The sequence below is a fragment of the Sesamum indicum genome, linkage group LG9 (genome assembly GCF_026168435.1).
Source record: "Sesamum indicum cultivar Baizhima isolate 11 linkage group LG9, ASM2616843v1, whole genome shotgun sequence".
Classification (NCBI taxonomy): Eukaryota; Viridiplantae; Streptophyta; class Magnoliopsida; order Lamiales; family Pedaliaceae; genus Sesamum; species Sesamum indicum.
Window position 1 is genome coordinate 5,298,432 of NC_142665.1, and position 13,664 is coordinate 5,312,095.

At 29.9% G+C, this 13,664-nt stretch overlaps 1 protein-coding gene across 1 annotated transcript; it reads right to left on the reverse strand.

Annotated features, from left to right (window-relative positions):
• Positions 1–887: 887 nt before the first annotated feature.
• Positions 888–4,959, reverse strand: LOC105170688 (uncharacterized). The gene is made up of 10 exons (XM_011091561.3): positions 4,664–4,959; positions 4,193–4,223; positions 3,944–4,092; positions 3,552–3,643; positions 3,413–3,420; positions 3,248–3,319; positions 2,917–3,084; positions 2,183–2,278; positions 1,617–1,739; positions 888–1,140 (listed from the first exon to the last, which is right to left on the reverse strand). Exons 1-10 carry the CDS (start codon positions 4,681–4,683, stop codon positions 1,069–1,071), a joined length of 831 nt encoding a protein of 276 aa, XP_011089863.1. The 5' UTR covers positions 4,684–4,959; the 3' UTR covers positions 888–1,068.
• Positions 4,960–13,664: the final 8,705 nt, after the last annotated feature.

Below are 13,664 nucleotides of genomic sequence, written 5' to 3' on the forward strand. Positions count from 1 at the left end.
TAGAGATCAAAATCGTGTTTCAAAATACATTTAGAGACCAAAAATGTAATTTACTCCATAAAAATTGGTAAGACCAATAATTGGTCAACGGGAGGTGGTCCAATTGTAGTCCTTCAACGCATAGTAATTAAGGTTGATATAAGAAATAATTCAAAAATGTTAGATGGGACGAGAATATACCTAATATTTGGTACTATTATTTATAAAAATAACCAAATTGTAGTCTGGAACAAGTACATCATCGTGTTGGGTTTGAATCAGATGGTGGATCGAGTAAATAGTAGGCGAATGCTGGAGTAGCAATTTTGATGATCTATGGAGGCATTCCAGTCGTTTTACGTGGTTAGTGTATAGTTCCCACATTATTATTATTTTCTCTAAGATCATTTGGAGAGAATTAGTGGTTAATAATGCCAAGTATGAGACAACGTATGAAATTGGTAAGAAGATTTGGATAATTAAGAAACATAAATGGCTTTGACTGGTGCATTACCTATGATTAAACAAGGAGTAAGATCACTCAGAATGTGTCTTTTTTGGGCGGTTTAGTTTGTTTGTTAAAGCTTACTAAAACAGTAAATAACAATTTTTCCAATAATAATACTAAAAAAAAACCACCAGATTTGGTGTAATGTAATCTACATGTCTGCATTACTTGGTCGTGACTGCAAATCAAATTTAATACCTCAACAACGAATACATCCAATAGTTGAATGATTGTTACATCCTCATTTTTCAGATAATAATTGGAGAAATGATTCATGCAACAAAACCACGTATATGAAGTTTATGCCATGAATTTACATTGGTGTTGGAATTTGGAATCTTTTAAGTAGGTTGTAGTGATGAACCCATCTTTGTCAAAATCTGCTCTCCTCAAAGAAGAGTAACTCGGAACAATCCCATAAACATGGAGATTTTCATATAAGCTTACGAGACAGTACAAAAGGTGCAAAGGAATTCAACCCTCTGCATATGTTGTTGATCTTAGCCTACAACCTCCTATGCTCTCACCCTTAGCTGTCTGTTTCTGCAAACGACGACTCCTACGCAGAAACTTTTTTAACATCAGCAACTGGGAATAGTTCTGATTTCATCCAACTCCTCATTGTCTTCTATCGCACAAGGCCGGCCAAGTTTCTGCATTGCAAAAGAGTACAAAATTCTTAGCAGTTGTCGCAATGTAAGATACAATTGTTCACGAAAAGATTTGCTTTAAATGCATTCATGGATAAATGGTGTATTGTAGGTCATCCAAGCAAGTAATGAATATCTCATGAATCATCTGTCCATAATCAACTTCATACAGGAGGAAAACTAGAAATTTGCATCGTCGGATTCCAGATGCATCATCTCAAACCACTATGTAGTTTATTTTAGGGATAATTACAGCACGCCTGCCATTATCCCATTACTTTATCACATCGAAAAGGCGAATATAAATCCCTAGTAAACTGTTGCAGAATCAAATGACATACAAGGGGACAAGATCTGTTTCAGGTCAGTTACTGTGCATTATTTTCCTGTAATGCATTAAATAGTACTACTGGGCTATATGCAAAAATCTAGTATTTTGAGTAATACTAGAGTGTGGTTTAAGTTTGAATTCCTTTTACCTTGTTTAATGACGAGTCACTTTGTTTCTCTAGCTCACGCATCTTGTCCATACTCAGTCCAAACCATTCGTCGATCCAGCCGAAACAATTTCGATGGCTTTCAAGGAAAAGTGCCCTTTCACCCTGCAATATAGTTATATCCCGATATTTAGAATAAAACCTTTTAAAATAAGTGCAAACTAATGTTAAGCATTGCATGGCTGAGGAGACGAGATTAAATCCAAAGACTATAAAAAATATTTGGTTCGAGTGCATTCAGAAAATGTGGTTGCTCAAAGTAGACGGCTACCCTTGTATTGATACCCTTCATAACTTTTTTATCCTCTGCAGCGAGAAGTGCGTACATACTTCCACTTTTACGTGTTTTGTTGAGGAAGTAATCTTTTTCTCTATATCTTACAAAATTATCTTACTTCCACTAAGAAAATGCGACCTAAAGAAAATATGAAAATGTGACAGGAAACATAGGACTAGTGAAAGCTTGTACTTTTTGTAAAAAGACAAGCACAATATTTTAGATATTTCTAGTAGATATCAAATGCGTAACAACTCAAAGCAAATTATACCGCAACTAAAGCTTGTTCAAGTCTACTGCCAAAGCCCCAGTATGGAGCATCTATTGTCACCAACTTGTAAGCCGTTGAAACTGGATCGCATTGGCCCTGCATGTACCGAAGAACACCAAGTCAACGAACCTCAACCCAATACTATGATTTAGAACATGTTGCCAATTATTCTGCAAAAGCTATAAAAATCCATATCTTCATGATACATTACAAGGCAAAAGAACTGTAATTCTGTTCCATAAAATTTGTTTCTAGTACATAGCTTCATCCTTTACACCTCATGGCCAGTTTTGAGGGAGGACAGACTCTCCAGTCTAAAAATGTTACTTCAGAAGCATTCAAAAGAATGTTTTGAGCACATCAGAAAGCTCGGCCCTGGCTCATTTTTACACAGTTGTCTTATGACCATCCCCATCTTTCTTAAATTTCTTATACTGCTACTTCCTTGATGTCCTTAAGTTAATTCTTTATCTTTTTCTTTGAACATAGTATAAAGTCCCTTTTTGTTTAGGAAAAGCCAAAAGATACAAGTACAACTAGTGTTGCTGCCACAAACATTGAAGACAACTCACTTGCAAATTTTTCCAAATGGTGAAAGACTTAATCACAAGAACAGACGTGTCATGTTTATAGTTTGTACAGTCTCGGATACCTTTCCTTTTATTCTCGATTTATTGCCAGTGGACTCATCTTTCGATTCATTCTACATAATATATAAATGACGAGACACCAACCTGCCATCCATCTGTCAATGGACCTCGGCCTGTTCTAGCTGATTGGAACTGAGACAAATCAATATTGCTACTCCCAATAATATAACTCCAATAATCATTTACAGTTGAAGCAATATCAATCGTTTCCACTTGTCTAACTGCTAACTGCTCTTCGGTGAGGCCATGTACCTAATGTTCATTGTCCAAAGAAAAAATAAAAGGAAAGAGAGATTAAAAATTCTCTTTGTCAGCAATAAGATAAAAGTTATGTCAAAAACTATCATGAGATCGTATATACTAGATGATCACATCAAATTCCATGTAAAGTTATTCGAGTAACATCTGAACTTACATTTTCAGATTGACCATTGTCATCCTTGTGAACAGTGTCAATAGTAAGAATAAACCTTGTGAAATACGGGCACTGAAAACATATTAAGAACCAAAACCTTCTATCAGAAATTTAACCTGGATGGCCAATCATCACAAGAAAATTGTAACAGCTTCAGGTAATTACCTTGACAACTGTTTGAGGTGATGCAGAATTCAGACCGGTGATTATAGAGAAAGAGAAAGAAAAACTTAGATCAAAAGAAAACCAAGCAAAAAAAACAGCTTTTTGGCAATAATCTGATTAAACAAAGAGGAAAACGAACCTGATTTACATTTTGGATATGCATTCCAAGCTTCTTCTTGCATCACAAGAGCATCGGCTGGGGCAAATTTAGTCAACCATGTTGGTGCCTTGCTGGAACCGGGATGAACAAACCAAAAATTTATTAGGACAACGATCACCATGGTACTGCCTTACTGATTGACAACAATAACGAATAACAAAGAAAGCTTATGCTTATTGCAAAAGGCTACTTCAGCAGACAAACACACAAACAGCTACCACTGGAGAAGGAAAAAGGCGCTATAAAGATGACATCAATAGTAAAGACCACTTTTTCAAAGTCAACCAAATTACCCAATCCAAACCATTTTTCAAAGTCAACCAAATTAACCAATCCAAACTCCATCAAGTATCATCTTGCTCAAAGATTACCTCTGCAACCGATATATTTTCAATGTGTATTGGCCTTTTCCATAGACATCGTCTTCGAAAGGCCTGTTCTCCACTATCTCCACCCCTTCTGTCCCTGTGGTGCTCTGTTGCTGCATTTTCATTATCATATACATCTGAGCTATTTGAAACTGCAACAAAAACAGGGAAACCACACTTTCATTGCCAAACGGCATTGCAAAAATCATTTCAACAAAACTATAAACCACATACACATCTGAGTTTTATTACCTCTTCCACCGATAACGGCATAACAATCCGACTTTAGAACCACCCCGGTTGGGCAAAGTATACAGGTCAAGGAAAAGAAAAACGTATACATCCAAAGAACATCCCATTAAGATCCCAGAATTCCTCATTTGTTTTTCCAAAAAATTCATAACTTGGTCTGTTCAGCAAATATACCATCAACCTTTACGGATTAAAAAATCGATGAAAATCACCATACATTTAAAGGGTGCAATGCAAAAATTACAATCAAGAGGAATCAAATAAATGAATATCCCATGAAATTTGGCAAGCAATCAATGGAACAGTAACACAAGACTTCTCCAAAAGAAGATCCCATTGCATGTTCGAATTGCGAATTATAATACGATGAAAGACACACAAACAGGGTCGTAAAATCGAAATACAATAAACACTAGATCAAACACAAGTACTAGAAAAGAAATTGTGGTTTCGCAAAGCAATAAAGGATACAACTCTTTCATCTGAACCATTTTTCTTGGTTCTGGGGATTCTTGCCGGTTATAGCCACAAATACGTCCAAATCAAGAAAGAAAAATCAGCAGCACCGCAAGGAGAATAAAGAATTCAAGAATTGGAAAGGGGAGGATTCTTCTTCATGTGGGCAGAAAGAACAATGCAAGAAGAGAAATGACGAATAATAAATGTAGAAATTCCTGACGTTTGAGGGGGTGGAGGAACGTGTCGCGTCTGTTGGTTCTCTATTACTTTTCCTTTTCTTGGGAAAAGTCCAAGTGTGAGGCTTCTCAACGTTGGATGGCGGTCGAACCATTTGCTTTATATTCTTCACAATTTCCATCTCTTTGTTTCCTTTGCCTTCCGACTTCCCTTCTACCATGTTTTTTTTTTAATTTTTCCTCCCCCCCCCCCCCCCAAAATTACAGCAATCTCTCCTCAAATTCAACATAATTATGTTTATTATTTAAAAATTTATAAATATACTTCTCAAATTAAAATAATTATATAGCCATTAGACGATAAAGTGGATACTACTATTTTACTCTTGTTGAAATTTAAAAAAAAAATAGTATAGGTAAAATAAATAATTCATAGAAGATATTAATACATAAGGGTATTCTAATTTTTTTAAAAATATATAAAATTTTAATTTATAATTCAAAATAACATTATGATCAATTTATCATAAAAATTGAATTGAATAAAATTCTACTAAAAAACTAATGGGTATAAAAATAAGTTGACCATTTTTCAGATTGCCATTTGGGCCAACTATAGGTAAGTCATGCATATTCATATAAGATTTAATATAAGTTCATAATCTTATTTTATTCAAAATCCCAAAAAAATAACAGTTTATAAAATGTGTGAACTTATAATATTTTTTTAGGTAAATTTTGCCAATTTTCATGTCAATATTGGAGCCCAAATTTGGCAGTGAATGTGGCCCATTTGTATCAATCTGATAACAAATTTTGTTGCCACACACACACACACGAACAAGAAGCAGCCCAAAACGAACTTTTTGGATCTTGTGACATTACAATTATAAACAAAGTGTTGATTACATTTAAATTTTCCATAAAAATACTAAATTATATTTTTTCTTAAAAAAAATTAAAATTATGCTTACATCCCCTCTAAAAATTCTCAATTTACATCTGACTTCATTTGTTAGTATTTAGACAAAAAATACTGAAAAATTTACATAGTTTTTAAATTTTGCCCTAATTTAGGATTCCTATTTATATATTTGTACTTATAAAGGAATAAATATAATATATATATATATTGAAGTTAACATCATTATTTTTTTTTATAATTACAAAATTATTATTAAAAAATATTAAATAAAGAGTAAAATTAAAATTTTGTGCATTTTTTTTAACGGTAATATTTTTCATTCAAATCTTAACAAAAGGAGGTCAAGATCATAGTGAATTTTAGAAGGGGGTTATAAGTATAATTTCAAAAATGCTCTAGGAGAACGTGTAATTTTATATTTTTAGAAGGAGTTTAAATATAATTAACTATATAAACAAATAAAAGAAATTATATCAGTGTTGTTTATGGTTACTAGAATAATAGATTCTTGTCTAAATACGTCGTGAGTACATTTAATGTAATTAAAAATTAGGGATAATTATACTTTATGTGATTTGAAAAATTACATTTAGTACTTCCGTCCAACAAATAAATCGATTGTTGGTCACACATCACAAAATTTATTAATATTAATAAAAAAAATGAATATTATTTTTCAATGCTAATTTATTACTACCAAATTAATATATCTTTTTACGTGCATTAACGCTGGTAAAAGTATATATAGATACCATTGAGTTATATTTAAGTTCTTTTAGGGCCCATTTGTCCTCTTAGTAAAAATTCTTGCTTGCTTTTGGGATTCTTCCTATCTCTTTCTATTTTCGTTAAAATCCAGTCCACCTATACGAACCCCAATTTGTTCTTTCTTTTTTGCTTTTATTATTTCCTTATTCAATTATTTTTGGTGGTTGCACCAAATAAAGTTTGATTTGAAAAATATAATGATGTGGTAAAGTACAATATAATAATATCAAAATATGATGTAGGCAAACATTTCATATTGATTACAAACGAGAAGCTTGAGTTGCTAATAAGCTCCAAGGCCTCATGTCTCAAGTAAGGCGTATTTTCAGAATAAATTTTTAAGACTATTATAAAATCAAAATAAACAACACTTTACACAACAGGACACCGATAATAATATATGATTTTACTTTTTAGATCCATTAAGTACTTGAACGACATAACACGAGCGAAAAGCATAACATTTAGTTTTTCCTGTGTAATTATGACATAAAATAAAGTATTATATTACAATGTAATTTAATTAATTAATCAGTCGTACTTGATTAATAGAGTAATTACGATATAATTATAATTATTCATATAATGATTATTTGAGATTAAAAATTCTGCGAGCTTATAAGAATTTACTAACATCATGAAGGGGTATTCTGCAATACTTAATACAAGTGCTTATCAATTTTTTATTGAAAATAAATTGAAAAATAGTGTTTGTTATAACTATTTAATATTTAAATTAAGATGATTAGGTCAAAAGTTAAAAGTTTTCCCTGCCAATTTTTAAAGTTTATTGGTAAAACTGAACATAGAGAGCTCTTTTTCCTAACATTCAAACGTTACATTCTTTTTTTCATTTTTCAATTTAAAATTTAAATATTATTAACTTTTACTATAATTAAACTTATAATTTTTTTTTACAACTTATTTTTATCATAAAAGCAGAAGCTATTACAAACAGAAGCTGAGTCTTTGTTTGCCAGCTTACATGATAATCTTGATATTAACTTAAAGAACCTAAATAATATATACCCATAATGTTAATTACACTTAAATTCCTTTTGAAAATGTGAATTGCACTCTCTCCATTTTTTTTTTTAAAGTTACATAGAAAATTCTTCGTTTACACCCTTGACCCCATTCCTTCAAGGTTTAGATAAAAAATATTGACGTCAACAATAAAAATTATGTAAATTTTCAATTTTGCCCCTCATTCATTCTCATATATATTTTTTGTGTACTTATAAAGATATAAATGTAATATATACGTATATATATGTACAGAGAATGAGGTTAACATATATTTTTTCTCTTTTAAGTGCAAAATTATTACATGAAAATGTTCAATGAGAGGTAAAATTAGAAATTTATGTAATTTTTTTTGCTAGCCCCAATATTTTTCATCCAAACCTAAACGAAAGAGGGTCGAGTGTAATCAGTGAAATTTTAAGGAGGTGTAAGTATAATTTAAAATTTATTTAAAAAAATATAATTTCACATTTTTAAAAAAGAATTTAAGTATAATTAATCGTACATATATATGCCAATTTTTATGGTAAACATTCTTACATGGTAGTATTGCAGTGGTCAGGATAAACCTAACTCAACTAGCCATCAAGACTTTGGACAAACTAATTAGAAAAGACCATTAGCTATTGATTATCAAGATATATACATATATATATATATATGCTTTGATGTTTCAAACTTAAAACTAATTGGCATATGTTGTCTACTAATATTCAATAAAAGAAAAAAAAAATAAAAAATAATAGTCATGAATTGTAATTTCTTCATATTTGTTTAATTTTTTTTCGGTAAAGGTAATTTTCATTAAGTAAAAAAAGTACAATAATACAATACAACTTGTTTAATCTAAGAGGTTTCCTCGACAGGCCAAAGAATCCACCATAAGCGGTAAAGCGTACAAGTGCTAATAGCAGTAGGTAATTCTACACTAAGAATCATCTACTGTACATCTCGAACTATCAGCGCACCCAACAATGCGTGTATTTCTATGTACTCCATCAAATCGCCTAATGTTGTACTTACGCCAGATATGGTACACACACGAGGCCAAAAGAGCACAATAGACCGTAGAAATATAGTGTTTGCCTCTTCATCTGCTAGCAACTCATAAGACGTCAGTAACCCAAGCTTGATTTGGCCAATCGAATCGAAATGTGCGTCAAATCATCCTCAAGCAACCACGCGAATAAGTGCAGTGAAAAAAAAGATGATCATGGATCTCATCAGCACCATCAAAACAAAGTACGTAGGAACTATTAAGATGAGTCAACCATGGCTTATCCATACTTCTTTAATTACTAGTACTTAAGTTGATGATAATGCAAGAAAAGGATAAGGTTAGAATGAAATTATTAATTAGGTGTTTTTTGCTACTAATTAATTCTTAATTAGCTAGGGATAATTTAATTGTATATTAAATATTTTAATATAAATTATATGAAGCAATATGTAAATATATATTATGTCACGTCAATAGAATAAAAAAAATTGTTGGGTGGGGAGCCTATAACATTATTACAAAAATAATACACAAAGATATACAAGATATTAATAAGAAATTACATCAACATAAAGCAGCGGAAATAATCGATCAAACGAAGGCTCAGAGAGCCAGATCTATTTCTTAGGCTTTACTCACGATCACTAAGATCGGCAGCCTTAAGATAAAACCCACGGTTGCACACGGTTTTGGCACAAAGCCCTTGCCACAAAGGCTATAACCTTCGATCACACAGATCTTCTTAGCACATGGTCACTAAGACCTTCAATCTCTCTATTTCACAAAGATTTACATTGAGCTTATCGAAATAGTTCAGTGTTATAAAATAGGAGAATGAGTCTCCTATTTATAGGGCCGAGAGAAGAGATGGAGATGGAAGATAGGGATCACCTTCCATAAACCATCAGCTTGGTTTTGGAAGGAGACCATCGTTGCAATAGGAAAGTGAATCACAGAGAGGGAATAGAGAGATGTGAGATATGAGAGAATATGAGGGTTAGGTAGAAAATAAGTAACCAATCCGGGTCGGGTCGGTTTGTGGGTCGGTTTGTGGGTCGTGAGCTTGGACCAAACCGTAGCCATCCAAGTGGGTGTATTGGGCCTCCCTATTTTTGGTCATGGGCTATAAATTTTCCAACAAAAATTAATAAATACTTACGAACATAAATTTCTTGAAGAGACAACAATGTGGCATCAAATAAAGGATGTACGTATAACTACATCTTAAGATATAAAAGTACTTTAATTTTACAAAAAAATAAAATATATTTGTGTAATATGACATGTCAAAAGGGCATTGATCAGCGTAAGTTTGGGAAATCTAAACGATAAAATGGCTTTTTTTTTTTAAAGCGAAAGCGATGAAATATTTTTTTTTTAATATTATATATCAAATAACTACAATTCTTCAACACCTACTATTAAAATAAAATAATATCAATTATTAAATAGAGGAACGACCCATACATGGATGGAATTCGAAATGATGATGTTAGATTAAATGGCTCCAACTTGGTTGCAACTTGCAGTAGAAGGCGTGTGGACCTGTTTGTCTCATGTCAAATTCTTGCTCACTCAATGTGGACAACTATTGTCTATAACCAACACACATCCAATAGCTGTAGTGTAGTGTAGTGTAGTGTAGTGTAGTGAGAAAAGTAAGAAACAAGTTTGTTCTGCGGAGGTGATGTTTACGTATTTATATCAGAAGTAACAATTAAATATTTTTCTTTTAATTTTTTCAGTAATAAAAAATTGCACAGAAGAACAAATAATAAATAAATAAATTCATTTAATAAGTGAAATAAATACTCATACATTTAGCTAAATTTTTATACCCAAGATTTCATTATAAATTCCTTAATCTTTAGAATAAATTACAACAAAATTCTTTGGAATTAAATATAATTACATTAATATTTCGCGTCATTTGTAAAATTAAAATGTATCCTCTAAGAGTCTAAAGGGCATCGATGCAACTTATTTTAGGAGATGTAACGTAAAAATTTTCTCTTAAATAGATAGTATACTTATAATTATATAATTAGATCTAATTTTATAAATATCCATATAATTTATCCTAAATACTAATTGTGGATAGTAACAATTGCGGGATTGTAAATTACTAATATAAATATATTGACATCATTTAATTTTACATAAAAAAATTAGAGAGAAAGAAAATTAAGTAATAATTTTAATATTGTCACTACTTATAATTTCTATCATTTTACTGTAATATGAATTTTAAATAGAATTTTAAAAGTCAAACTTTACAGTTTATTTTGTTAAAATTTTCCATAAAAAAGTAATGGTTGAAGTTAGCAGTAACACATCATTACTTCAATTCTAGTAAGTATAGCACATTTTATTTATGTAAATAATTTTTAAAAATAAATGGAAATAATATTTATATAACTTGTAATGTTAATTTTTGTATAGAAAAAAAGTATCCTAAAAATACATATTAAGATAATAAGTTAATAGATTTGATTTATAAAAAAATATTGACAAACAAAAATAATTAATAATGTTGGAGAAATAAAAAGCATGCATGAGAAAAAAAAAACTATCGAAACATCGTTACGAAAAATTATGATAGTTAGAGATGTTAAATATTAATTAATTTAAATTTTAAAATTAAGTAAAACATTAAAATGATGCTTTCACATAATAATAAAATATGAATGAGAAGATATTATGAAAAAAGGCACCCACTTTAAGAAAAAAATAAATTTATTATAAATATCTAAAAATAAATATCATAAAACTTGGAATAAAGAATACACATGTACATTATTAATTATTCTAAAAGAAATAAAGGAGTGGTGAGAATGATTTCAATTGACATATGAAGAAGTATGCATTTGCTGTTATAATTAATTACTATAATTAAAAATAAAAAATTATGACATTGCTAATAAATTATAATTATATTATGGCTACTAGTCGTCATTTTTAGGTTGGACCAAAACGATAATCACAATTAAACATTATAAAAAATATTTTTACTGCGATTAAAATCCTGAGAAATTTTGATTAATCATAGTTAAAATTTAAATTTTCATATCAATTTTTGTGGTTGAGGTGTTTGCAAATACAAAATTACACATTCTCCCAAAAAAAATTTATAATTATACTCAACCCCTCCAAAAATTCTATGTTTACACATGATCCCCTTCTGTTAGGGTTTGGATGAAAAATGCTGATGTCAATAATAAAAAATGCATAAATTTTTAATTTTATCCCATATTCAATACTTTTCTATAATATTTTTATACTTATAAGGTGATTAACACATATAAAGTAAATATTGTATAATTATAGAAAAGTATTGCTCCGAACTATAGCCACAGATGAATGAAAAGCCTAGTCATCTTGTGGTGTTTTTTTTACTTCTTACATATGAAGCGAGGTTCATTTACATCATTATTGCATCTATTTCTTGAAAATATCTTATTCAATCATTACATCTAGTGCTTCAAGAAATATATGCAATAATGATGTTCACCTCACCCCATATATAAGAAATATAAAATTACAAAAAATGACTAGTATTTCATTCATAAACAATTTTTTTATCCAATTACTATGATTCAGGAATACTATTTTATTATAATTATACCATTTTAACTTTATTTTATATATATATTACATTTACTCCCTTATAAGTATACAAATATTATATGAAAATGTTAAATAACGGATAAAATTCAAAATATATAATTTTTTGTTGAAACCAGTATTTTTCGTCAAAATTTTAATAGAATGAGATCGAGTATAAACATAGAATTTTTAAAAGGAGAAATATAATTTTATATTTTTTGAGGAGTTTAAATGCAATTAACTCTATTTTTTAACTTATGCTTTCACCCAATGAAAGAAAAGAAAGGGTAGTTACAAGGTAGGTGAAGTGATAATTAAGTTTGTGGACAAATCTATTCTTTTGCTACTATATATAAAGCCATTATAATTTGACCAATTAACTGCCGCAGATTGTCCCACTTTAATTTCTGTTTTCTGACAATTTAAAGTCCGAATATTTTTCAAGAGACCCACAACCACTATAAGAAAAAAAAAAAAAAATAGCAACAGAAAAAAAATCAAAATTGTTACTAATTATAAATATCTAGTATAAGAAATTAAAATTATTTTATCAGAATAATAATTATTATAAATTTAATAATTGTGATCATTTTGTGAATAATTAGTTATACATGAATAATGTCGACATGATGACAATAATTATATGTTGCCATTAACCTCTATTATAAATGTGTCACTAATTCTCTACAGTGATAAATTTAAAATTGTCAATTGATATTTTGTCACTACTATTATATTTTAAAATAAATTACATTTGATACCTCGTGAGGTCAGGCATAATTTCACAAACGCCCCTTACTCTTTGTAAAATTATAAATGCATTCCCTCCCATATTCTTTGCAAAATTATACGTACACCCGTTGAGGAGGTGTTAGTGTAATGTACCTCTAGGAGTGTGTATTAATTTTTGCTATCGAATAAAGAGTGTACTTATAACTATATTTACAGTTTTACAAAATATACTTATAATTTTACAAAGAACATATATACTCGTAATCTCAAAGAATATTATAGAATTTATCTAATAATTTATATTAGTGAACGTTGGGCACATGATGTTACAAAAGTGTCTCCAAGAATCATACAGCTCAGAACACAATTTATAAAGGGGGAAGGCACATGCAATACTGAATTAATTATTTATATATATATCATGAAAATTGAAATAGAGAAGGGACATTTGTGTTTGTATTTGAAGAGGTCCACACGCATGGGAATTGTCAAGCCACAAGTCAAACCACTTCGAGTATACGTACTTTTCTTTGTTCTTTATGTTAGAAATGTTTATAGATTTTTGGACTAACAAGCTATTCTATTTCCAAGTTGGGAGGTTGAATAATTGATCAAAAGTTTGGAAATAAAATTGGAGTTAGGTATGAAGAATAGTCTAAAAATGAATAATTACTATAAATAATGATATCGTGTATGTTGATGGTTAGATATAGATTTATGAATATACAACATATATATCATATGGTGCTGAATTATTAGTATTTTTTAATTAAAGAGATT